Source organism: Ovis canadensis, chromosome 1 (assembly GCF_042477335.2).
Source record: "Ovis canadensis isolate MfBH-ARS-UI-01 breed Bighorn chromosome 1, ARS-UI_OviCan_v2, whole genome shotgun sequence".
Classification (NCBI taxonomy): Eukaryota; Metazoa; Chordata; class Mammalia; order Artiodactyla; family Bovidae; genus Ovis; species Ovis canadensis.
Genome location: NC_091245.1, coordinates 34122953 through 34148530, shown reverse-complemented (window position 1 = coordinate 34148530; position 25578 = coordinate 34122953). Strand labels below are relative to the sequence as shown.

The 25578-nt window shown below is 37.0% G+C and overlaps 1 protein-coding gene across 3 annotated transcripts in view; it reads left to right on the top strand.

Annotated features, from left to right (window-relative positions):
• The window catches only part of MYSM1 (Myb like, SWIRM and MPN domains 1), a 41833-nt gene extending 17957 nt beyond the window's left edge, over positions 1-23876 (top strand). For 2 of the 3 annotated variants that reach the window (XM_069592830.1, XM_069592820.1), the window contains 13 exons: positions 1980-2110; positions 3281-3384; positions 5138-5215; positions 6831-6919; positions 9386-9440; positions 9779-9829; positions 10550-10624; positions 11422-11610; positions 12253-12385; positions 18177-18282; positions 18457-18514; positions 19506-19669; positions 19783-22234. In XM_069592830.1, the coding sequence (XP_069448931.1) occupies positions 1980-2110; positions 3281-3384; positions 5138-5215; positions 6831-6919; positions 9386-9440; positions 9779-9829; positions 10550-10624; positions 11422-11610; positions 12253-12385; positions 18177-18282; positions 18457-18514; positions 19506-19669; positions 19783-19789 (1240 nt within the window). In that variant the 3' untranslated portion in view covers positions 19790-22234. Of the gene's footprint in view, positions 1-1979; positions 2111-3280; positions 3385-5137; positions 5216-6830; positions 6920-9385; positions 9441-9778; positions 9830-10549; positions 10625-11421; positions 11611-12252; positions 12386-18176; positions 18283-18456; positions 18515-19505; positions 19684-19782 lie in introns of all 3 variants that reach the window. The other variant, XM_069592827.1, reaches the window with a different exon arrangement.
• Positions 23877-25578: the final 1702 nt, after the last annotated feature.

The following is a 25578-nucleotide window of genomic DNA, read 5'->3' as shown; positions in this document are numbered from 1 at the left end:
TTCAGTGCTGTACTAATACTAAGCTCTTTGTTTAAAGCCTTTTGATTTGTGTAATTTTAATTAGACCAGTACAGTTTATAGTTGCATAGTTTTTGGTAGCTGGGTATACCCTGCCCGTTCCAGCTGTCCTGCCTTCATTTATGTAGAGTGTGTACTCTTCACCCAAGACACACTGAAATCCCGCCTTTTTAATGGAACTTCTGATATCGTCCCACATCCCATATTATCAATACTTTTTACCCTCACTGACCTTCAGAATTTATGATTTTAAATTTGGTTTCTGCTTAGGTCTTCCCTGAACACCCTATCTAAAATAGTCTATACCTCTCTGCCCTGCTGTATCCCCTTATCCTTATTCTGTCTTCCTAGCGCTATTGCTACCTGACAATACAGTATTTATTCATTCATTTATTGACTTACTAGAATGTAAGGTCTGGAAGTTCAGGAACTTCAGATTCATCTCTGTATCTGTGCCTAGAACAGTGCCTGATATGTAGGACACAAAATATATATTTGTAGTACAAAGATTGATTAAGGAATTCCTATGTTATGTAATATATCTGAACACTCAGTTCATAAAGTCTATGTTTGAATCCTGTCACTTCCTTAACAAAGTGCTTTAATTTCTCTTACCTTCTTGTTGCTTTATCTCAAAAATAAGAATAATAAAATCTACTTTGTAGAGTTGTATATAACCCGTAGTATGGCATCTGTTCTAAGTGCTCAGTAACTGTTTGCTACTCTTACTAAGTTCCATTACTAAGACTTCATGTTATACCATCTAGCATGGTATATTAAGTATATTTAGTTGTTGTTCAGTCACTCAGTCATGTCTAATTCTTTGCAACCCCTTGGACTGCAGCATGCCAGGCTTCCCTGTCCTTCACCATCTCCCAGAGCTTGCTCAAACTCATGTCCATTGAGTTGGTCATGCCATCCAACCATCTCGTCCTTTGTCCCCTTCTCCTGCCTTCCATCTTTCCCAGCATCAGTGAGAAAAGTGAAAGTGAAAATCACTCAGTTGAATCCAACTCTTTGTGACCCCATGGACTGTATACTGTATACAGGCCAGGATACTGGAGTGGATAGCCTTTCTCTTCTCCAGGGCATCTTCCCAGCCCAGGGATCGAACCCAGGTCTCCTGCATTGCAGGCAGATTCTTTACCAGCTGAGCCGCAAGGGAAGCCCAAGAATACTGGAGTGGGTAGCCTATCCCTTCTGCAGCGGATCTTCCCAACCCAGGAATCGAACCAGGGTCTCATGCATTGCAGGCGGATTCTTTACCAGCTGAGCTATCAAGGAAGCCCTCCCAGCATCAGGGTCTTTTCTAATAAGTCACCTCTTCAGGTTGACTATATTAGTTTAGTGACCAAAGTATTTAGTAATTGTTTTATTTTGTAAACCTCTTCTTTCTTTCAGTCTTTGGGTGTTTCTTGATTCTTTAGTATGGAATATAGTATCTGTTTTCCACTGAGAGCACTTAATGTTACTGGCATAAAGGTTAAAAGTAATATATAACTTTTAAGCATTTATAATGTAGCTTATAATTAAAAGATGCTGTCCAGCAAAGTTAAAGTAGATGAACCTAAGCAATGTATTAAAAATTGGAATGTCTAATACTAAGCATTTTCAACATATTATGAATATGCCCTTTTTATTCAAAGATTGAGGCTTGCATTTGGGTCTGTAGATAAATATGCTTCTAACTTCAAAGTCCTGGGAATCTATGGAGTTTTATGTTTGGGAAGAAATGATACTTGTAAAAGTCACACTGTACTTGTTAATGAGTGTATCATTGAAAAATATTTCATTTCAGAAAAAAGTACACTTGGGTATTATGTATTAGCATTGTATTTACTACACATTTACATATTGAGAAGGGGGTACATTTTAAAAATATTTCAAGTATTAAAAGTTTCCCCCAGAAGTCTTCTTTTATGTTTTTATTTATCCAAAATAATTGTACTTCCGTCTCTTAGGGAGATATGCAAACCGAAATACTTAAATAAGACCTCAGTACGTCCTGGCCTGAAGAACTGTGGGGATGTTAATTGTATTGGACGGATTCATACATACCTCGAGTTGATAGGAGCAATCAATTTTGGATGTGGTAAAAATAAAAACCCAACAACATCTTTTACTCAACGTTTTTTATCCTTACAGCACCCATTAATTTCTTTGATGGTCAGAATTCAAGTAGATTTAGTGTTGATAGAGAATACAGAAAGGTGCTCTAATGTTATAGAATAAATGTATTGAGATTTTGTTTTAAAACAGATTTCTGTTGATAAACTATATTTCCTTTGAACCTGCAGTCAAAATTGATGCTTTTAAAGGAAAAATATTAAGTAGTAGAAATGATTTAAGGATGCAGTTCTTTGTCAAGTAAAAGTAAATTTTATGAAAAGTCCAGTCAAAGCCCATTTAATTTGGAAATACTGTATTAATGCTAAACATATTGTCTAGCAGTATTTAAATAAAATAATTTTTGAGCCTTTATACTTAAATGTAATAAAAGTGCCAAAATATTTTTTGTGGTAGAAAGTTTCTTTCACCCTAGTTTTTCTCAAATGTAAAGTCATGCATATTTTTAATGTATTCTGCCCTTTTATTGAATTGCTGCTGCTGCTGTACATGAATGTTTTCATGTACAAGTTGCTGGAGTTGGTGCTAATCATACATAATTTTGAAGAAAGATAATAGTTACAATAGTTGGAAAGTGATAAGTTAATTAGAATGTTGTAACCCATGGTTCCAGTGGAGTATATTCTGTGTTCTTTGTCTATGAAAAGACAACCTGAAAACTTCCTACCAGAGATTATTTCATTTCATGTAGAGATAGATAGAATTTACAGTCTTCCGTGGGCCCTATCCTTCATTTTAGTGTCTTTTCTTGCCCAAAGCAAGGTACCAGGGATGGCTTTATAGGAAAGCTAAGATGCCATAGCTTCCCTAGCCATGCAAAAAAAAAGTGAAATCATGTTTACTGTATTAGAATATCAACATTAGCAAAGTAGGCTTAGCACTCATTTAATCAAAAATTAAACAAATGACCCATTTCCTAAATGTTTCATTTTATTGAGATTTCCTTATGAAAACAGCATTACTTTCATGTGAGAACTACCAGGTAGCACATCAGATGTGTATTGTGGAATAAGATAGAAACACAGATGCTTAAAAAAAACTTAGAAATTGGGTTATAATTGTAGATGTGTCTTCCTATTGGACAAATAATTCTACAAAATAATAGACTGTTTTCTTTTTTTCTGGATTCCAATAGAACAGGCTGTATATAACAGGCCACAACCAGTTGACAAAGTACGAATCAGAGACAGAAAAGACACGGTAGAAGCATACCAGCTTGCCCAGCGCCTGCAGTCTATGGTGAGCAGCCCCGCGGCTCACTGAATGATGGGGTGTTCTTTGCTCTGTTGAATAGGCTGTGCCTGCTTCTCTTCACCTGTTTGACAAATGACCATCTAGTAGAAGGTGTTTCTTTCACCCAAGCCGTTCACTTTTCTGTTTCCATTCAATTTAATGTTAATTTATAGGCAAAAAACAAACCTCCCAAATCTAAAAATCATTCACAGACTTTACACAGAAGCATGGTGTTTTGCTTAAAGTGGTCTTAGACTGCTTCATTTTGATATCCATATCTAACATATCTTTTAAAAACCATACATTTAAGCTCTTTTTTTGTTTCCATTTTCTTTTTGTTTGCTTAAAATTCTTGCCATAAGATTTAGCTTTTCGGAAGAGCTGTTTGAAATATTTTAGTCTTTTTTAATTCTTGAGGTTAATGAGTTTTACAGGCTTCCATGGTCTTACATGGCTCAGTGGTAAAGAATTCACCTGCCATTGCAGGAGCCGTGGATTCAATCCCTGGGTCAGGAAGATCTCCTGGAGAAGCAAATGGCAGCCCACTCCAGCATTCTTGCCTGGGAAATCCCACGGACAGAGAAGCCTGGCGGGCTGTCTGTGAGGTCGCAGAAAAGTCAGACATGACTGAGCAACTAAACAGCAACGAGTTTTACAGTGTCTTACAATGCATGCATCTTATTTTAAAAATAGGTGATCTAGCAAGTCTCCCAAAAGGCAGAGTCATGCTGTGGTCTTGTTGACTTTTACTAACTGTTGCTGTTGTTTAGTTGGTAAGTCGTGTCTGACTCTTCTGTGACCCCATGGACTCTAACCCACCAGGCTAGAGATTTCCCAGGGAGAAATCCTGGAGTGGGTTGCCATTTCCTTCTCCAGGGCTTTACTAATAAAACAGGTGAAATTGGTAATAGGTAAGGTAAATAGAGGAGAAGGCAATGGCACCCCACTCCAGTTCTCTTGCCTGGAAAATCCCATGGGCGGCGGAGCCTGGTGGGCTGCAGTCCATGGGGTCGCTAAGGGTTGGACATGACTGAGCGACTTCACTTTCACTTTTCACTTTCATGCATTGGAGAAGGAAATGGCAACCCACTCCGGTGTTCTTGCTTGGAGAATCCCAGGGATGGGGGAGCCTGGTGGGCTGCCGTCTATGGGGTCACACAGAGTCGGACACGACTGAAGTGACGTAGCAGCAGCAAGGTAAATAGAAAAGAATAGAAGATGAAAGAGCAGGTTTTTTTCCTCAGAGTATTTAGGCTATAAAACATGTCTACCCTAGTTTTTTTGTTTTTGTTTTTGTTTTAAAGAAAGAATGTTTTCATGTACAGTTGCTGGAGTTGGTGCTAGTCGTACATATTCGTAAGTCTGAGATACAATTATTTTGCTTCTAGTTTTCATTATTATACCTCTGGGTATGTATTGTTTCTAGTTTTCTACCATGAAGTTATTTTTGTGGTGGTTCTTCTTGGCGCTAAAAAGTATTATTTTCCTACAGTTGTAACTCCCATATGATGAAAGGAAATGAAAATTAAAGGAGAAATCAGAATAAAATTTCAAAAATCATTACTTACTTATTTTTGAGCCAAATGCTAACTGTTGAACATAAATTAATAAAAAATAGGCATTGCTGATCAGGGATTACAGTAATTTAATGGAGAAATTGATGTTTAGGAAATTATCATTTTGGTTTTATATGTTAATGTGCTATGATTTCTCCAAGCTAATCTTGTTACCTTTTGCTTTATTTTTAATTTCCTAACAGCGCACAAGGAGACGCAGAGTCCGAGACCCTTGGGGAAATTGGTGTGATGCAAAAGATTTGGAAGGGCAGACATTTGAGGTAACTTTGATCCCTTCAGATGACTCAGAAGTAAAAATTATTTTGTCAGTATACATTTGTGTATCTTTAATGTCACATATATTATACTTGTTTTATATGTCTAGATGTATAGGTCTCTTTCCCATGTTAATTTATTTGTCTAAAAGTCACCAATAAACAACAAAGAAAAAGGTACTGAGGATGCAGTTAACTAGAAGTGTGACTGGTTTTCAAAACCGTTATGATCTGTCCCAATATTCTGGTCTTTAGCCCCAGAATATCTGTCAGCGTGCCAGGGAGGTGTGCCCTGTTCATTTCAGTAAACAGTTCCTGAATGATGTTCTGATATACCAATTAAAATGTTGTTCTGAGCATTAGACATAAATTGAATTACGAATATTGAAGTATTATTTCTACTAACAAAAGTTATGGTTCTATACAGAAACATAGGCAGTGAATTATGTATGTACATGCGTGCACACACACACACCTTCTATGACTATATAATCTGTGAACAACCAGTGCAGTTAAATGGGAAGAATGTATGAATGTGTACTACTGGCTTTGTTACACTGGGTAACTGTATCAAATCTCAGGGTTTTATTTATAATCCCCTCAAAGGTTGAATAAAATGTATGAAGGTCCTAATACTCGGTACTCAGTAAGTCTTGCATATACCAGGTGTTCAAGAAGCGTTAGTTCTCTTTCTCTCTTCCCCATTCCCTGCCCCCAGCCTCACACATGAGTATTATTCTAGGCACAGCAATTAGTGACACATGGTCCCTGCCTTGAAGGAATTTACATTTCTAGTAGGAAAGATAAAACCTTTGGTGAGTTCCATCAAATTGGTTCCAAGAAATAAAAGATTGACTTAACAGGTATGATCAGGGTAGGTTTCAAAGAAGATATGATGTTTCATCTGTGACTTAAAGGATGAGCGAGAGAATCTCACAATGTGGAAATGTAGATGAGGGACTCTCGGCTGAAAGAGACATGTAAGTAAAGGTGCAGACATGTTCCAGACGTGGGAAAATACCAGGTATAGTCTGGAAAAGGTATGTAGTTCATATGGGCTGGAGAATAAGACTGATACGTGAGTGTGTGCACTTCAGTCGCTTCAGTCATGTCTGACTTTGCGACCCCATGGACTGTAACCTACCAGGCTCCTCTGTCCATGGGTTGCCATGACCTGCTCCAGGGGATCTTCCCAACCCAGGGATCAAACCGATGACTCTCGTCTCCTGCATTGGCGAGCGGGTTCTGTACCACTAGTGCGACCTGGGAAACCCAATAAGACTGGTAGTAGATAAGAAATGAGAGTTATTTTATTTTATATTTATGTAGGATTTACTGTGTTAGACACTACTGTCAGTATTTCACAAACATTAATTCATTTAGTCTTCACAGTAACATCATAGCGTTGTTATTATTATCATTCCCATTTTAAAGATGAGGAAAACAAACACAGAAAGCTTCAGTAACTTGGCCAGAGTCACCCAGTTAGTGTGAGGCAGAGCCAGGCATTGTCTCTGCAGAATCTGTGCACGTTAGCTTTATGCTGTGATGTCACTTTATTAATTCTCCCTTCAGTGGTTGATGGATGCTTTGATCAAATGGTGGGGTTTTTTTTTTTTAGCATCTCTCTGCTGAGGAGTTGGCAAGAAGAAGAGAAGAGGAAAAATGCAAACTTGGTAAACCTTCAAAAGTACCAAGACCAACAAAAAGGTATAATTTGACATTATGCAACTGTGATTTTGTTAATAATCATAAATGATTAGAAAACGTATAGAAGGAATATCTGATGTTGCAGCATTATATTGTTCACTTATGAAGTTTAAAAATACTGCTGAAAGTTAAATTTTTTTTTATTTCACTGATTGTTAATTTGGGAGACCATAGCAAAAGTTTTAATTTGTTCTTGTTCAATAAATATAGAATCCAACATATGTTGTGAGGCCTTGTTTATGACAGGTGGTTATTTAACTCCTTAGACATTATAAACCAGTAACCTCATGAAATGACTAATTCCCTCTTTTGGTTGGTGCTGAATGTTAGTGAGGCTCTTTTTTTTTTTTAATAATATAAAATATGTAGCTTGTAACATTAAGGGGTCACTGTATAAATTAAATGCCTTGATTTTCTAGACCCTCACTTCCTGCAGATGACCCATGAAATAGACTGTAGTTTTGTCAAGTGTCCCTTTTAAAACAAGATATCCAGGAACACCTCTTGGTTATTTTCAGTGGAAAGAGCCCTAATGCTCAGCAGTTAGATGTTCCTGGGTAGGTTACATAATGCCTTTATAAGCCTTAGGTCCTCATTTATAAAATAATAACTTTAACAGCACTATTAGCTATGTTTTAAGCATATCACATGTATTAACTCATTTAATCCTCATAACAACCCTATGAAGTAGTTAATATAATCATTCCCATTTTATAAATGAGGAGACTGAGAGGCACAAAGAGGTTATATAACTTGCCCATGCTTGTTAATGGTGCTGGTGTCGTTTAACCTAGGCATTAAAGCTTAAGAATCCATGCTCCTAACCATTACATTATATATCACCTCTCTAAAAATTAAAATCAAACTTTAGAATTGTTGTGAGAATAAATTAAATAGATAAGCTACAGTCATCCATAAACTAGGACTCCTCATCTCATATCCAGACATTTGATTTCCTGAATCTAAATGTGAAACATACTGTAATTTTCAAGTCATTCTTCCAAGTAGGATCTTTTTGAATCCGGATTCACTTTTTTCATATTAGTCTTCATAGCTTTGAATCATCAACATTTCAGTAAGCTTGCCTTTTCCACCATTGATCACTGATTAAAATGTTAAACTGAAATAATGTGAACCTCAGACATCATTGTTGAATCAGCTGTATATTACCACAGTTAACCCAATTAACCCATTTTTCATCTTATGCAGAAGAATAATCATAGCAGATATCTTGCTTACATTTAATAACTATATTTGAGTCTTTATGAGTCTGCTAGTTTCTAGCATATCATTGTTATCAAAAGTGAAATTTAGGTGTATCTATCATGACTTATAGTTTCATGAGCCCATTATTCTTAGTCACCTCTTCACTTGCTAAAGGCTTGCAAAGCAGTTGTTAAATAACCTCTTCTAGAATTTTCCTCTGCTGCTTTTTTGATGAAAACAGGCCTGAAAACAGGACTATCCCTAGTCCTCCCGTCATTTTCCATTCTCTACAGTGCCGCAAAAAGTGTTGATGGTGGTTTCGATGATGGTTCTTCAGAGTGCTCTGGGATGTAATTGCTTTGTTTCTATTTTCTTAACTCTCTTGACTTTTTCTTTTTTTTTTCATTTTATTTGCGTTGATTAAGCACTTTCTAATTTGAACATCTTCCTCATTCAGCAAACGCTTTTTAAATGCCTACTGTTCTCAGTATTTGGAATATAGTATTCAGCAAAACAAAGTGTCTCATCTCTTAGCACTAAGTCTCTGGTAGAATAGGAACTAAATAGTTCTGCTCTTTCCCAGTTGTTAACATGAACATATTCCTTGTTTATTTGCTTTCTCTGGATGTAGCCTAACAGTTTTTATTTTTCTGAAACCTCAATTCTTTATTGGTCAAAGCCTTTCTAATATTTCTCTCATATTTATACATGTTTTTGTATCTAGCTTTGGTTAGGTGGCCCTCTTTCCATCTTTTATAATTCATTTTAAAAGATGAGTTTACCATAGAACTTTGTATATACATTAATTTCTTTAACAGAATTATTTGTCATTTATTCATTCAGCAAAGACTTACTGAGTGCTTCCTTTATCCTGAACACATTGTACTGGCATAAATGTTTCTGAGAAACGTCTGTCTTTCTTGAACTTCCTTTCCTATCTTATGTCAGAGTTAGGTTTCCATTGAAACCTGCTTTCAGTGTAGGACATGTCTGGCCATTTATAATGTTCTCTTTAGGTGTTAAAAGAAATTAAGACAAAATTACTTTCTCAAAGGTCCTGTTGTTTCTCAAATTTTTAGTCAAGTCCAGAAGAACCATTCTTCTTTCCAAAGGTTTATATCATAAATTCTCCTAGTTTATTATTTTTACACTTGGAAAGAATTTAGGTTTAGATTATTGGTATACATTTTCAAGTTTGTGAATAAATTATGTTATTGAAATTATGTTAGGAATGATTTTCTTTTCTTTTTCCTTTTCCAGCTCATTTGATCCCTTCCAACTGATACCTTGTAATTTTTTCAGCGAAGAAAAGCAGGTACTATTCATTCATCACAGAATGACCATAAATAATGCCCTCCTCTCTGACATGAAATATTCTTTTTCTATGTGTGCAAGGCATGTGTATACGAAAGGTTGGGTAAGGCAGGGTACACTAAGGGTCAGATGAGTGATACAGATGGAAAATGAGAAAGGATTTCTCCATGCTAGGGCTTTGAATTATACAAATATTTCTTTAAAAGTCTGATTGGTGCTGAGCCTTGGTTGGTAGTGAGAACTTGGTGTGATAGATAAAGGAGAAAAGGGTGGACATTCCAGTTAGAAGGAATAAAATCTCTATTTTTATGCTCCCCCCCCTTTTTTTTTATATTTCAGGAGCCATTTCAGGTGAAAGTAGCTTCAGAAGCACTTTTAATAATGGATTTGGTAAGGATATTATATTGTGTTTACTTAGTTATTCTGATTTCCATTCTTGTGTATTTTTATTGCAGGCATAAGAGAGAGTATGGAAGACGTGTATTTTGGATCTTAACTATCCTCTTTTACAAGGAATCTAAAAATAAGTCTTTTCTTTTGGAGAAAAGCCAAACAATTGCATGTTTCCATATTTTAGAGAAAATAAATTAATGTGAGTTTTTGCAGACTGTTTCTCATCATTAACCCTATTTTAATTTCCTAGTATCCTTGTCTGCTGCCTTCTAGATAACTGCAACAAAGCACAACTCTTATAATTTGGAGGCTCCTTGTTTTGCACTAAACTACTGAGATCTCCAATAGTTGTGTGTGTGTTCATGGTATTTTTCTAAAGGAGGACCCAGAGTAGTTTTACTCTGTATCCTTATGATACCTTTCTTGTGTCGGGAGAGCAAAACAGTATCTTCATTTTGTAAATGTAAAAAATGGCATCTTGGAATGTTTAAATGTTTGGTTCAGTTTCTCAGCCAGCAGTAAAGATAGGTCTTAAATCCTAAGTCTGTGTATGCTGAGCCTAGCATCTGGTTCCTCTACTGTGTTAATTCATTTTAGAAGAGTATAATTATCATACTTGTAAATGACTCTCCTATGATAAGTGAGATTTGTTCTGGTATTTTGTCAGATGGATTTGGTTTGTATGTTTGGACTAAGTCTATCTTGTATTTCTTTTAGCATGCTCATGTTTCTATGGCAGAAGTGATTGGTCTGTTAGGAGGAAGATATTCAGAAGCTGATAAAATAGTTGAGGTAAGTTTTCTCTGAAAATCTTAAAAATTATTTAGTCTTGCTGCTATACCAAGTGTTTTTATAGATTTCAGTGCATATAATTAACATATAAACTTTATGATATAAATGAGAATATGCGAATGTAGAAAGTTATTTGTTCCCTGGGACTTCCCGGGTGACCCAGTGGTTAAGAATCTGCCTTGCAATGCAGGGGATGCAGGTTTGATCCCTGGCCTGGAAATTGAGATCCTGCATGGCGCGGGGCAACTAAGCCTATGCGTTGTGCCATGCACAGCCACGAAAGAGCCTGCATGCCACAGCTAAGACCCGATGCAGCCAAATAAGTAAATATTTTTTTTAAAGGAGGAGGAAAGTTTTGTGTTCCTGGAGGTTACTGAACATTCCATGTATTGAGCACCTGTTTCCCTTTTCTACCGAGAAGGAGGGAACATTGCCAGGCCTTGGTTGCATATTGCCTTCACCAGTAAAAGCTTCAACTCCTAAGAGGTCACCTTATAATAGAAACTCGGTATACATTATTTGCTAGAAATTACCATAAATAATAGGGGTCATTGAATGACTTTTTATAAACATTAATATGGGCTGACCAACACTTCACTTGTCTGAGCAGAAAAACAGATTTTGAGTTCGTAGCATACAGTCACACTTTTGGAGAGTACTTCATTTGCAAGTTAAAGGGTGCCTGTGATAGAGACAAATAAAAGATTTGGCTTTAAAAAGTTTCTGTTCCTGTGTATGAATTCTGTATAGAATTATCAGGATTTCAGTATAATCATTTAAGGATTAATCCTTTATAGGTCTGTGCAGCAGAACCATGTAACAGTCTGAGTACAGGACTACAGTGTGAGATGGATCCTGTCTCACAAACACAAGCCTCGGAAACCTTGGCTGTCAGGGGCTATAGTGTTATTGGATGGTATCATTCTCACCCTGCCTTTGACCCTAATCCTTCCTTACGAGATATTGACACTCAAGCCAAATACCAGGTGTGTTTCTAGGTCTTTGTGTATATAGTCTGAAAATAATTGCACATTCTCTCCCCTCTCATTGTTTTCTATTAATTAAATATGCTTAGAAATAACATTTCTAGCAAAGTAATTACAAGAGTAATCTATGTATTTTGTTTAATACAGACAAGCCATTACAGTACGGTGATAATTCTTCCCATAGCCTTTAAAAATGATGGGCTGACTAGGACAGAGACTAGGTACAACTGAAATAATTGGAAATATCATGTATTTTGCATCTCTGGAAAAAAGTTTTGTTTTATTCTTCAGTTTTATATTTGATATCTGGATGTTTTCACTGTTGGCAACTGATTGTAACTTATTACCATATTGGTAAAGATTACAGCTGAAGGGTAGTGAATAAAATTTATATATGTATTCATGGAAAATGTAGATTATATAGGCCAGGTGATCTTTTCAGGTTGGGTTGGACGACTCTTAGCCTGAAAATTTTAGGGTATGGAATAAATTTAATCTAGTTGCTGTTTGGAAGTGAAGTTTCTAACACACCTTTGCATTCCCTTGTCCTCTCTTAGGTGTATAAGATGTTGGTATGGATAAATACTGACTTTTAAGCTTATGTAGTTGAACTAATTATACTTTTTTTTTTTTTAATTATAGAGTTACTTCTCCAGAGGCGGTGCAAAGTTCATTGGGATGATTGTTAGTCCTTATAATCGAAATAATCCTTTACCTTATTCTCAGATTACCTGCCTGGTTATAAGTGATGAAATTAGCCCAGATGGCTCTTATCGTAAGTTTTCAACAAAAACAGTTCTACTTGTACTTTCATTTTTTTGAATCTTAAAAATCACAGAATTTATACCTAGGCAGAGCAATTTGATGGAAAAGTCTGTGTCCTCAACTAGGGAATCACTGTTCACATACCATGTAGTACAGCCACCCTCTTTCCTTTTATGATTTCCTCCTACAGTAAAGCCCCCCTGGTTACCACAGCCACTGGGCAAAAACATTACAATGCAGTGATAACTTATAGCTAGCTAGTGTGTATATGAGGTCCTGGAGACACTGCAGGAAGCAGAACAGACAAAACCTCTTCTGTTTTCTTGAACATTTTTTGATACATACAGTTTTTCTCTGCAATGGCATCAAATAAATAAAAAGATAAAAAGAACAGTGACCACCCTACCACACACTCTCCATGACTTCCCAGTTTAGGCTCAACAGTGCTTATTTTTATATCTATCTCAAGAAAGAATTTGGGTTGGTTTAGCCCATCATGACTCAGTTCCTTTGGGACTTATGTCCACTGCTGTTCCAGTCAGCTCTGGCTGGATAGGGAATTAGACTAAGAAAAGCAGGGATGTTTAAGATGGGAATGCAGATAGAAGTGAAAGATCGGAGGAGACAGTTAACATCTCTAGGATATTTCTTTTTGTCCTGATGCCACTGCTCTGGTTGACTGACTGTACTCTCTGGGTGCTGTCACTCTACATTATATTCTTTCCCATTCGCTCGTGAGCTGCTTGAATGTAGGTACTATATTGTACTCATTTTCCACTCTCAGTTTCTAGCCCAGCGCATGGTGTAATGTAGATTTAGCAAATTAATTTCTTCATTCTTAGTGATGTCACTCAGATGCCCTGTCTCTGGTAAAGACTCCAGCACCACTACCCTCCATCTCATTTATCATTAGTTTCTGTTCTTTGTGCACCTGCAGCACTTGTTTCCTGCCTTCATGGTTATTTTCATCTTTTAGTATAATTTATTTAGCTTGTCTCACTAAACTGTGAGCCCCAAAGAGTGGGAACTACATCTTTGTATCTCCTGTAGCACCTAATCACTTGCCTTACATGTAGTTTTATTGAATGAGTAATAGTGATGTTAACTTTTTCCAAAATGCCCATTTTGAACATAGCACACACACATACATATATATGTGTGTGTGTGTATATATATCATTCTTTACCCCAGTATAATTTTATAAAAAGTTACAAAAGGAAGAATCACAGTAAAGTTGTTCTCAGTTTGTTTACTTATTTATTTTTGTTCTCAGTTTAAATCATGTCTTAATATCACACACTGCTAGATTTGGGGAGTGAACCTCTACTGTGCTGTCTGTACATTCACCTGTGGCTACATATGATGGCTTACGTTAATTAGAATTAAATGAAATTTAAAATTTAGTTCCTAGAATCCTACTTCTGGTCAAAATGAAATAACAAGGACCTGACTGATTCAACCAAAAAACTGGACAAAAGATAGAAAACAATGGTATTTAAAATATCAAGCAGTGAAGGATATGATTGCTGAGAGATGGGAAGCATAAAGCGAGCCCAAGTTACCCTGGCTTATTAACTTAAAAAAACTTCCAGGTATGGCATAATGAGGAGAAACCCACCCAGAATCTAGCTGATTCTGAGTTGACATGGTGGAGATAAGACCAAGGAGACCAGGGCAACTAAATTTGCAGGACAGAGAACCAGAGAGCAGAATGCTACCTGGAGAAACTCCAGAGATGTATAGAAGGTTCAGATGTAGTATTTAGCAAGATACAGACCAATGCCTGTGTGTGAAGAAACTACCCCAAATGAGAAGGAATCCCCCCAAAGATGAGCAGGCCCAGTGCTGGAGGCTCATGTAAGTTACCGTCAGACAGCACACGAGTGTCCATGTGAACATGAGTGCAAGAAGTTCTCTGGAGTAGAGCTGCCTCTTCCATTGTTAACACCGCTTGTTAGGTCTTAATCCTTGATCCTTTGCTCCTCTTGGAAACCTTCTGGTTCAAGAATTGATTAAAATTTCTCACAAGCCATGCGATACCTTGTATTACAGTACTTTGAACTGGGTGCTTGACATATTGATTTGTTTGTTCATTAATTTATGTCTAATGGCTAATCATTTCTCTACTTGTAATAGGCAGCAAACATACTTAGTGATTAGTTTTATTCTGACACTTGTGGATAAAAATAATCAGTGCATATGTGTGTAATTGAATTATTCTGCTGTATACTTGAAAATAGCATATTATAAATTAATTATACCTCAATTAAAAAAATAATAAGCCTATCAAAGTAATCAGTACAAAAGGAAATTTTTACTGGTTTAGTACCTTTTTTTAACTTATAAAATACTCATTACCAAATAGAGATGTATAATGTGTGTGTGTGTATTTTCTTTTTTATGAGCACAGACTGAAAATGCATTCATTTGTTTACCTCTATTTTAGTCTCATTTTTTACTTCCATTAAGAATAGGAGTTGCTTACCTGGATTCAGAGCCCAGCTCTGACATGCTTTTGTTATTTTACCTAGGGCAGGTTACTTAATATCACTCATTCTTTGCCACCTCTGTAAAATGAGAAAAAAATTATTACCTTGCTTACGGGGCATTGTAGACTGTCAGTAATGCATGTAAGTGCTTAGTAAATAATAGGTCTAAAGTAGGTAGTTACAATTACAGTTATAGCCTGTGCTTACTCGGTAATCAAAACATATCAAGTAAATGATTGTTATCACAAAAGGAGTTTGTGTGGTAGCTTATGTACTGTAATGTGTCACTCTTCTTAAGTTCTTGGAGGCGGAAAACAAAATGGAAGAGAATTGAGAAATGAAAAAAATCAGCTATCATCATGCTCTTTGTTCCCTTCTCTCCTTCCATACACCTGAAAAAAAAAAATGGGGAGAAAAAGCCTTTTTAGAGCATATTGACAAATTATGTTTGCATTGTATGGAATTATAGTTATGATTTTTTTTTTTCCCTAGTACCTTCTGATTTGCTGGCATTTTATTTACTTGAGAAGCTTTATGATGGCAAAAATGCAAGTTGAGAGGCAGTATGATGTAAAGGTTAAGAACGTAAGCTTGAGCCCAACTGCCTGACTTCAAATCCTGGCTCTATCTCTTGCTAGTTATGTATTAATAAGTCCAAGAACAGATTATTTAATATAGGCTTTCTGTGGCTCAATGTCATCAAAAAAAAGAAGGGGAATAATCCTGGTTGCTAGTTCATGTGGTGTTGGTGTTAGTTGCTCAGTCATGTCCGACTCTTTGCAGTCCTATTGACTAGCTCCTCTGTCCATGGATTCTCCAGACAAGAATACTGGAGTAGGGTGCCATTCCCTTCTCCAAGCTAGTTCATGTCAGTGGCCTTTATTGTTGTTATTCAGTCGCTGAGTCAAGTCTGGCTCTTTGGGACCCTATGGACTGTAGTACACTAGGCTCCTCTGTCCTCCATTGTCTCTCAGAGTTTGCTCAAATTCCCGTCCACTGAGTCAGTAATGCTATCTAACCTTCTCATACGCTGCGACCCCCTTCTCCTACTGTCTTCAGTCCTTCCCAGCATCAGAGTCTTTTCCAATGAGTCAGTTCTTCACATCAGGTGGCCAAAGTATTGGAGCTTCAACTTCAGCTCAGTCCTTCCAGTGAATATTCAGGACCTATTTCCTTTACGATTGACTGGTTGGATCTCCTTGCAGTCCAAGGGACTCTCAAGAGTCTCCTCTTGAGACTCCTCCTCCAGCACCACAATTCGAAAGCATCAGTTCTGTGGTGCTCAACCTTCTTTAGCTCTCATATCCATACATGACTACTGGAAAAACCATAGCTTTGACTGGACAGACCTTTGTTGGCAAAGTGATGTCTCTGTTTTTAAATATGCTGTCTAGGTTTGTCATAGCTTTCTTTCCAAGGAGCAGGCATCTTCTGATTTCATGGCTGCAGTCACCATTTGCAGTGATTTGGGAGCCCAAGAAAAGGAAATCTGTTACTGCTTTCACTCCTTCTGTTTGCCATGAAGTAATGGGACCAGATGCCATGATTTTTGTTTGAATGTCAAGTTTAAAGCCAGCTTTTTCACTCTCCTCTTTCACCTTCATCAAGAGGCTCTTTAGTTCCTCTTCACTTTCTGCCATTAGTATGGTACCATCTGCATATCTGAGGTTGTTGAAATTTCTCCCGGCAGTCTTGATTCCAGCTTGTGATTTATCCTGCCCAGCATTTCGCATGATATACTCTGCATATAAGTAAAATAAGCAGGGTGACAGTATTCAGCTTTGTCATACTCCTTTTCCAGTTTGGAACCAGTCCATTGTTCCATGTCCAGTTCTAACTGTTCCTTCTTGACCCACATAGAAGTTTCTCTGGAGGCAGGTAGGGTGGTCTGGTACTCCCATCTCTTTAAGAATTTTCCACAATTTGTTGTGATCCACACAGTCAAAGACTTTAGTGTAGTCATTGAAGCAGATGTTTTTCTGGAACTCCCTTGCTTTCTCCATGATCCAGTGCATGTTGGCAATTTGATCTCTCGTTCTCTGCCTCTTTGAAACCCGTTTATATATCTGGAAATTCTCGGCTTGTGTACTGCTAAAGTCTAGCTTGAAGGATTTTGAGCATAACCTTGCTAGCATGTGAAATGGGCACAGTTGTACAGTTGTTTAAACATTCTTTGGCATTGCCTTTCTTTGGGATTGGAATGAAAACTGACCTTTTCTAGTCCTGTAGCCACTGCTGTGTAAGTGGCCTTACATCCATACAAAATCCATACGAAAGTCCCCTCTAGGGACTTTTCTGGTGGTCCAGTGGCTAGGACTCCATGCTCCCAATGCGGGGGGCTCAGTTCCAATCCCTTGTCAGGGAACTGTATCCTGGATGCCATAGCTAAGACCCGGTACAGCCAAATTAATTAAAGAAAAATACCTTTATATAAAGCCTGGCACATAGTAAGCATTATACTAGTGTTACTATTATTATTATTGTATTGGCCTTTGGTAATGAATCACCTGAGCTTTTAAAATATACCACAAACATAACTACATGGGGATTTTGAAGAATCTATGAGAAATTTCTAAGTAGGCTCATCTTTTGGTATTTTTGCCTTTCTAACTTATGTAAGGGATATCTATCTACCCTTTGCACTTGTTTCCTCCAGAGTGACTCAAATGTAGTTACTGCCTCTCCAGAATTAAATCCAGTCCCTCCCTGCCTAGTCTTAGGTCAGCACACAGAGGGAGGTGGAATGAATGTAGACTCAGAAGTTAGACAAGACTGCTGGGTGTGAAATCCAAGCTCTTTGCTTTACTAGCGGAAACAGCTTGTTCAACACGTCTCAGACTCAGTTTTATGTGTTAAGTAGGAATAATGCTACCTGTCTTATAGCACTGTGTTGATAACCTGTGTTTTAAGAAAAGTCATTGGGATGGAACATAGCTTGGTTTGCCTAAGTCGATCCCTGTTTAAGCCTATGGTTCTGGCAAGTATATCTAAGTGCCCGCTTTCACTCCAGAAGCCTCTTGGTTTGGATGATGATTTATATGATCATCTTACCTGTCACAGTTCTTTGCATAAAATTGTCATGCAAATGGCACTGTTACTTTTCTTTGTTAATTGCTTGGCATTAATAGGCTTGATGGAGCAAGTTCATCCAGGCAATGCATAATTAATGAATGCCTCCTATGTTTAAAGTGCTGCTTAGCTGGTCTGCCAAGTTGCGATTGTGAAAACATTGATGGGAATTGTAAGTAATTAAAAGGAGATTGGAGATTCAAGAAATAGTTGGTGAAAATGTGCTTCTTTATGCTTTTCTAGGTTTACCTTATAAATTTGAAGTACAACAGATGTTAGAAGAACCTCGGTGGGAGTTAGTGTTTGAAAAGACAAGATGGATAATAGAAAAATACAGGCTATCCCAGAGGTATGTGCTGTGGTTTGAGAGGGTTGCACATCTGCAGTGTTCTCATTAAACCGTTTTAGGGAAAACCCAGGTAAATATAAAATTGTGATGTATGGCATCAGTGATAGTTTATTACAAAACGAATGCATTTATAGTATTTGTTTCATTGGTTTGTTTTCGTATTTCTTCCAACAGTAGTGTCCCCATGGATAAAATCTTTCGCCGAGATTCTGACCTGACTTGTTTGCAGAAAGTAAGCTTCCTTCAGTTTAATTGGCTTCATTGTTCATAGATTCTAAAGCTGTTCATCTTGATGTGTTTTCCCATGATGCCTGATGCTTTGTGGATACATTTTCTGTGTTTCTTTTATTGCTTTTTCCTTTCTAAAATTAATTTCTGGGAGATAATTAGTAATGTGTTTTGTTGCCCACGCTTGCATATAGAAATAATATTGTTTTAGAACAAAATTTGCCAGTGTTGGCTGATTATTATTGTACACAATGGAGAGCATTTTTCTTATTTTATTAAATTCAAAAGCACCATGTTTCCATTTAGCTTTAACAATTGATCATTTTTAGAAGTGGTAGTATAAATCTAACAAATTTAAACGGTCATTTCACTTCTGATAGAAAATAAGAGTCTTGAATTATTTCTAGTTTTGTTTCTATGAGTGTATTGAGAGATTGACAAGATTTGTCTTTCTTTTTTTCTTTTGGTAACAATTTGGAAATAGAAAATTTTAACTTATTAAGTTTCTTCTTTAATATTTTTTGCCCTCTCCTATTGTAGTCACTTTCTCTTTGTTCTATTGGAAGATTAATATACACATTTCCCGCCCGGGAACTAGACTCTAGCATCCTATATTTGAAATGGTACAGTCTTGTATTTTAATGTACATAGATTTTTATCCCATAGGATTCTTTGCTTTGTAAATAAAACTACTTAAAGCAAATCCACAAGTTCATAGAAAGCGTGATACATACAGTCTCAAGTTTATCTCCTTATATAAAATCAGAGGGAACTAAAGCATTCCTCAACAATGGTTTCCTACACTTCAGCTGTACAATTATTAAACACAAATTTATCTTCAACCTTCTTTAAGGAGAGTGTTTCTAATTTAAGCACTAGAATTTTTCTAAGTTAAGCACTATAAAATAGATTTGGAAAGGGATAAAATGATAGTAATGCAAACCCTCTTCTTATACTTTTATGTATTTAACTATAAAACTTTTCTTTTCAACTAGCTTTTGGAGTGTCTGAGGAAAACTCTGAGCAAAGTGACCAATTGCTTCATTGCTGAAGAATTCTTGACTCAAGTAGAAAATTTATTCCTTTCCAGTTACCAAAGCAAGCCAGAGAATGGAGTGGCTGAAGAGAACTGTACTGTGGGGCAAAAGGAATTGTTAATGTAATTATCTTAAAGTAAGATATTTTAATCTTGATACAGTAGATCCTACTTTGAGAGTTATAACCTTGAAATTATTGTTTAACTGTGGTACGGCTTTGATTTTTTGTTGCTAGCTCCTGAAATCCAAACTTCGCCACATACACCATCTGGCAGGAAAGAGAGGTGGACTTGTTTTCGCATGTGGTACTCAGTGTTGTGCGCAGTGGGGTCGGCCTGCAGGCTCAGTCCTCCACGGCCAAGCGGCGTGAGCTGGAGGGCGGCCTCCCTGCTGTCTCAGGCTGATGGATGGGTTGCGTCTCGAATTTGTACTTCCCCTGAACTAGTCGTTCCAGTTTTGCTATCTCGTGTCTCATTAGGAGCAGCTCCGTTCTCTTCATGTGGTTTTTTGAGGCTTGTTTATGGTTGCAGATGAGATACGGACGGGTGGTCACTGAAGTAATGAACATGGTTGAAAACTGCTGGTTTAATGAATCTAACAACATGCTATGTGAGGCCAGGGGAGGCCTAGAGAAGAGACCTAAAGGAGAAAATCAAATTACCAGCTTTTTAATTACAGATATTTGCTTCCATTTTACTTTATAACCACACTGCTATAGGATATGCCATTTTATCAGCTGTAACATTTTGTGAGGCTTTCAGATACATAATATAAGTAGCTTCAACTATAGGTGCCACTTAGATTAGTGTTTGTGATAAAACTCAGTTAACTAGGACACAGGTAATCATAACCCTTAAAGTAGATTTTTGATTTTTCCTCCTACTCCCTGCTATGAGGAGAAAGAGGCAAACTACAGTAAAGCTTAAATAAATCAGATTTGATTTTAAAAACAAAAAATCCTTCCAGGACATATGTATTCAGCCCAGTTTTGTATACTTGCTGAATCCAGAACAAGGGTCAGTGGGCCTTTTATGGAAAGGGGCAGTTAATAACTTAGGCCTGGCAGACTACATACCATCTCTGTCGGTCATTCTTTATATTTTTAACAACTCTTTCAAAATGTAAAACCATTTTTAATTCATGAGCCTCACAAAAGACAGGTTGCTAGCTGCTGTCTTCCAAACCCTGGTCCAGAGGATTGCAGATATTTAGAATTTATTTTCAAGTGCATGAGCCTGAGCCACGGAAAGGTCTTGCATCATCTTCATCAGTTTTATTGCATCTAATCTGGGTATGATTCTGTAGTTTTACCTTTTTTTTGGTTTAATGAATATCCAAGGAAAATAAGTCAGTGTTGGAAGGAGCAGTGAGCCAGTTTTAGACGATCTAGGTCTTGACTCAGTGTTGTGAATTGGGGAAATACAGTCTACCTTCTCTGGGCCTAAATTCACGTATAACTGAGGTCTAAATCATCTTCCCTGCATCCTACGAGGTCTAAAATCTTGTGATTCATTCTAATCATTGGACCTATTCACCTGGAGCTTATATTTTGAGATGGTACAGTTCCAAAGTTAATTTTAAATGTTTTTTAAGGAAAGTGGTAGTATTTTCCATTTTTCTATATGCCTTTAGGATCAACAGTGAAACATAACTTACAAAGCAGTTACTTTGGGGACCAGGGATATTAGAACTGTAGGCCAAAAATAGGAACCCTGAGTTCTTACCCGAGTTCTCTCAGCAGCTTTGTTGTGTGACAGTCACATAACCTTCTGTGCTGCAGGCTCCTCACCTGTAGTTCAAGCGCAGAAAGTGTGCTTCTGTGAAAGGAAGTGGCTCACTCCTCTGTGCTCTTCCTTCTGACGTGGTTTCTTCATTATACTTCAGGAACAGACCCTAGAAAGTGGTATTAATTAGCTTTCTTAATTGACATTTCCCTGTTATATTGATGAATTGGGGTTGGAAAATAGTGAAAATTGAGAATTCTGTTCTAAGTCTGGGTCCTCTGCGTGCTTGTGGGTTACTACATTTAGTAACCTAAGCCATACTATGAGGAACTCAAACATGGTACTGTTCAGAGTTTAGTGCTTTGGGAGCACAGTTTTTTTAAGTAATACTTCCTGACTTTTTTTCTGATGATAGAGCACATTTATCTTTTTAGAAGATAATTTTTAAAAAACAGAAACCATAGTTAACATTGTAGTATAAACCTTTCATTTTTTTTTAACATCATGTAATTTTGATTACAGTCTGTGATTTTTCCTCCCCTCCTCCCTCATTCATTCCTTTATATTTTTTTATGATAGTCTTAAAACATTTTTGCAGCTCTCGGTGCCCACATTCCTATCACTGCCAACCTTGGCCTGCCGAGGGCAGTAGGAGTCAAGCCTTGAGAAGCACAGGAAGTCTTGAAATGAGTGGCAGTGTGGAAGTTTGAGAGGTAGGGTCTTAGAGGGAAACTTACCTTTAGCAATGTTTACAGAATGGAGATAGGACTTGAAAACATCAGAGTCTCTTCATCCTGATTTGGTCCTTACTTTTGTGCAGTGACAATAAAATAATGAGCTTAGTTTCGTTTTATTTTTTTTCTTTTTCCAGCTTGCCTACTGGAAATTGACATTACAATTACTTCACTAGGATTAGCTCTCTTTTACAGTCTCATCCCAAAGTAATATTCAAAAAAAGAAAAATCAGTGGAATAAGATCCTCAAGACCAGAGGCTGCCCCTGGGTAATTTCAGCCTCGGCCCATCGGCCCTTAGTGCTGCACTGTAACTTCCGTGGGCCTTAGACACTTTGACCTCTTTGACCCTCTTCTTCCACAAAAAAACTACTAAAAATTAATGTTACAACTGCATTAGTATGAAATGAATTTAATATTGTATATGCATACCTCCTTCCATCTGAAAGTGTTTCTTGTGTTATAAATTTAAAAGAAAACATTTGGGAGGGCCTCTAAATGTATTATAAACATGAGACCTGGTGTCTAATAGCTCAGTGGGCCCTGCCTATATTCTGTTACCCCTCCCCTATAAACCGACCTCACAAACCCTAGCGGAGCTTTGCCACACAACCACAAACACTGCAGTTCCTGTGGCTTTAAATCCATAGACATGAACTTTGATCTTTACTGACTCCAACAACATTCAGGACTTAGTTGGAACCATTCATCCCCCAAAGAAAGATGGGCTGCAGTGGCTAATTTTAGTTTTCAGGTGGATATTTTGTTCTGATTCTTAATACAAGCCACAGCTCCTGCCACCTTTTCTTCCTGCATTTCCCTCAAGCTCTTCTGTCTTCATCCCCACTCCCTCACTCGGCACCTGTCGGTGTGTAGGTATGAGATCCCTCATTGTCATGTGTTGAAAGCAAGGCGTGAAGAATAGAGTTGAACAGAAGCATTCTTGTTACCCAGAAGCTGACTAATGCTTTCCCAGCCTTCTCTCCGTAACTTTCCTCCCCCACAGGAGTGGGGCAAGGGCTGTGACGTGCAGATTCTTTGGGCAGCGAGGAGACGGTGGCCTTGGCATGCCACCCTGAGTGGGCCTCCTGTTTACCTCCAGTTTACCTTCTTCCTGTTTATCTTACCGGGTCCTCATGAGCTGAGCGGGGAGGACCTGGAGAAGCGGGTACAGGCAGGAGGCCCTAGGACTGATGCTCTGACCCGTCCCTGCACCACCTGGAAGGTAGCTACCATCTCAGGGGACATCCAGCTGGTGTTAGCTATACTCTTCTCTACCCAGAGTTAGAGGCTCAGTCTAGTCACACATTATGACATTTAGGAAGACTTACTTCACACAAGCACAGAGATAAAAAGACATACATTTGTGTCATCATCTGTTCCATCAGAGTTACTACAGCATTTAACAAAGAAATGTGATTATTTCCAGTTTACAGTAGTTTAATAGCTTTCTTACAAATTAATATCATATTTTGCAATATTTCCAGAAAACCACTGTGGAGAATAATGTAATATGCTTTAGCATAATTCCTTACCTTTTCTTAAATGGCTTTAAGCATGCTGTTCCCTCAAACTCTGTTTTGTCATTTAACCTGTAACTTGGGCTTTCTGGTATTTTCTAAATCTTTTCTTTTAAGCTTCGTTAAATCCTTTCTAGAGCAAGGCAAAGAATATGTTATCCCAGCTAAGTTAAGAGAAAGTCAAATATCCCAGAGAAGCTGTGATTATGCCAGGGGCTCTATACCAAACTAAATTTGAGAAGGTAAAATTAATTCATGATATGTGGGTTGTTTTATTCCTTTGACTATATTTATGAATATATTCGTAAGAACTCTTAATTTCTGCCAAAAAAAAAAAATGCATGATCTGCCATCTTTGAGGTTTCCTGGAGTACTCTCTTAGGAATTAAGAAATATGTTAACTATGATCTTATAGTTTGTATTCCTGTTTCATAGGTTACCACAGAACATTTGTTTCATATGAATTATAAAATAATATTTAGATTCTAGCATGATTTAAATAGATGGGTCATATATATCTTTAAATTTGTGGATCTGATGTGTAAATTGTGTACTATGTACAAGTTTGCCATGATTATTAATAAGCCTGTTGCTGTTATTTTCCCCAAATGTTATTAATATCAGTGTTTATGGAATTTCTTTTATTAGTTTGAATCTTGGAACATTCTGTACTAAAATATAATTTAAACCATTTTGTACAATTAAATATGATGCCATGTTGTGTATATCTGTATTAAAGAATATTGTAAATATTAATGTTTATACAATTATGAAAAGCTTTTCCTCAAAATAAGTGAATTCTCCTTGTACTTAAATTGTGACATAAAATAACTGGTTTTAAACTTTGGGGTTTTATCTTATAAAAATTTAAGGGAAACATTCTAAAGATTGTATATAAATAAAATTTTGAAAATAAAGTGGTGAATCATTTGGTCTCTGTCTAAATTATTAGCAGTATACATGCTGATTACAAACAATGCCCCCATTAATTCAGCAAGTATTTGTTGAGCATTTTAGGGACACAAAGGTGAATAAGGTCTTGGTTCCTTTCCACAAGAATCCTACTACCTAATCTTACCACCTGATAAATGACAAGCATATAGAACCTGATATAGGTAGGTAAGACACTAAGATAAAAACTGGAACTGATTATAAATGCCTGTAAGACTTCAAGGGTAAGAGGTGTGTAGATAAATGAGAATTCTTTAGAATGTAAGCAGTGAGTTGATTGCCTGGAAGAGATCACCTTTAAACCTTAATGATATTTGGGGAAGATGTTCCAGGTAGAAGGTGTTTCAGAGATAAGTGACCTTGGAGCATAGACATGGAGGTAAAGAAGGAGAGTTAGAGAATGCTGAGTCTTGGCTTTAAGAGAAAAGTCTCACTGCGGAATTAACTCATTAACTAGTCCTTAACTTCTCAGTTCTTACTTTCTGCAAAACCTATCAATTTGAAAAACAGAACAAGGTCAGACTTGTGTATATTCAGTACATACATATCTTCAATGTCTGTCCTTTTATTGAGGACTTCTTTCCATTCAGCACATAAACATCTACTTATTCTTTGCAAACAGTGGATAGCACTCTATAGTACAAGTTTGCCATTATCAACTTTGAACTGATGAACTTCAGATTTCAGATGTTCCCATTTTTCTGTGAAAAGTTATTTTTGTTTGCACACTTCTAAAACTCTGAATAGATTCCTAGATACTTCACTGCTAGATGAAGATCTGGGTATAAATAAAAATAGATTTATATTTTGTTAGTAATAGAAAAATTTCCATTTCTACAAGTGAACTCTTAGTAGTACAGTTCATTATCTTGTTTACAGAACCAATTTGAATTCAGGCTCCTAAATGAAAATAATTTAGGTGGCAAAGTATAATCTTAGGAGTTCTAATTCCATGAGGCATTTATTTCATAGGACGTTCATTCCTGTGTATAGCTGTTAATGGATTCCTGCTAATCAAGCATTTGCTATAATTTTGATGGCCAGCATCATACTCAGTCTGTGTATGGCTCCAGACCAGGATTGTCCACAGACCTATTTGTACT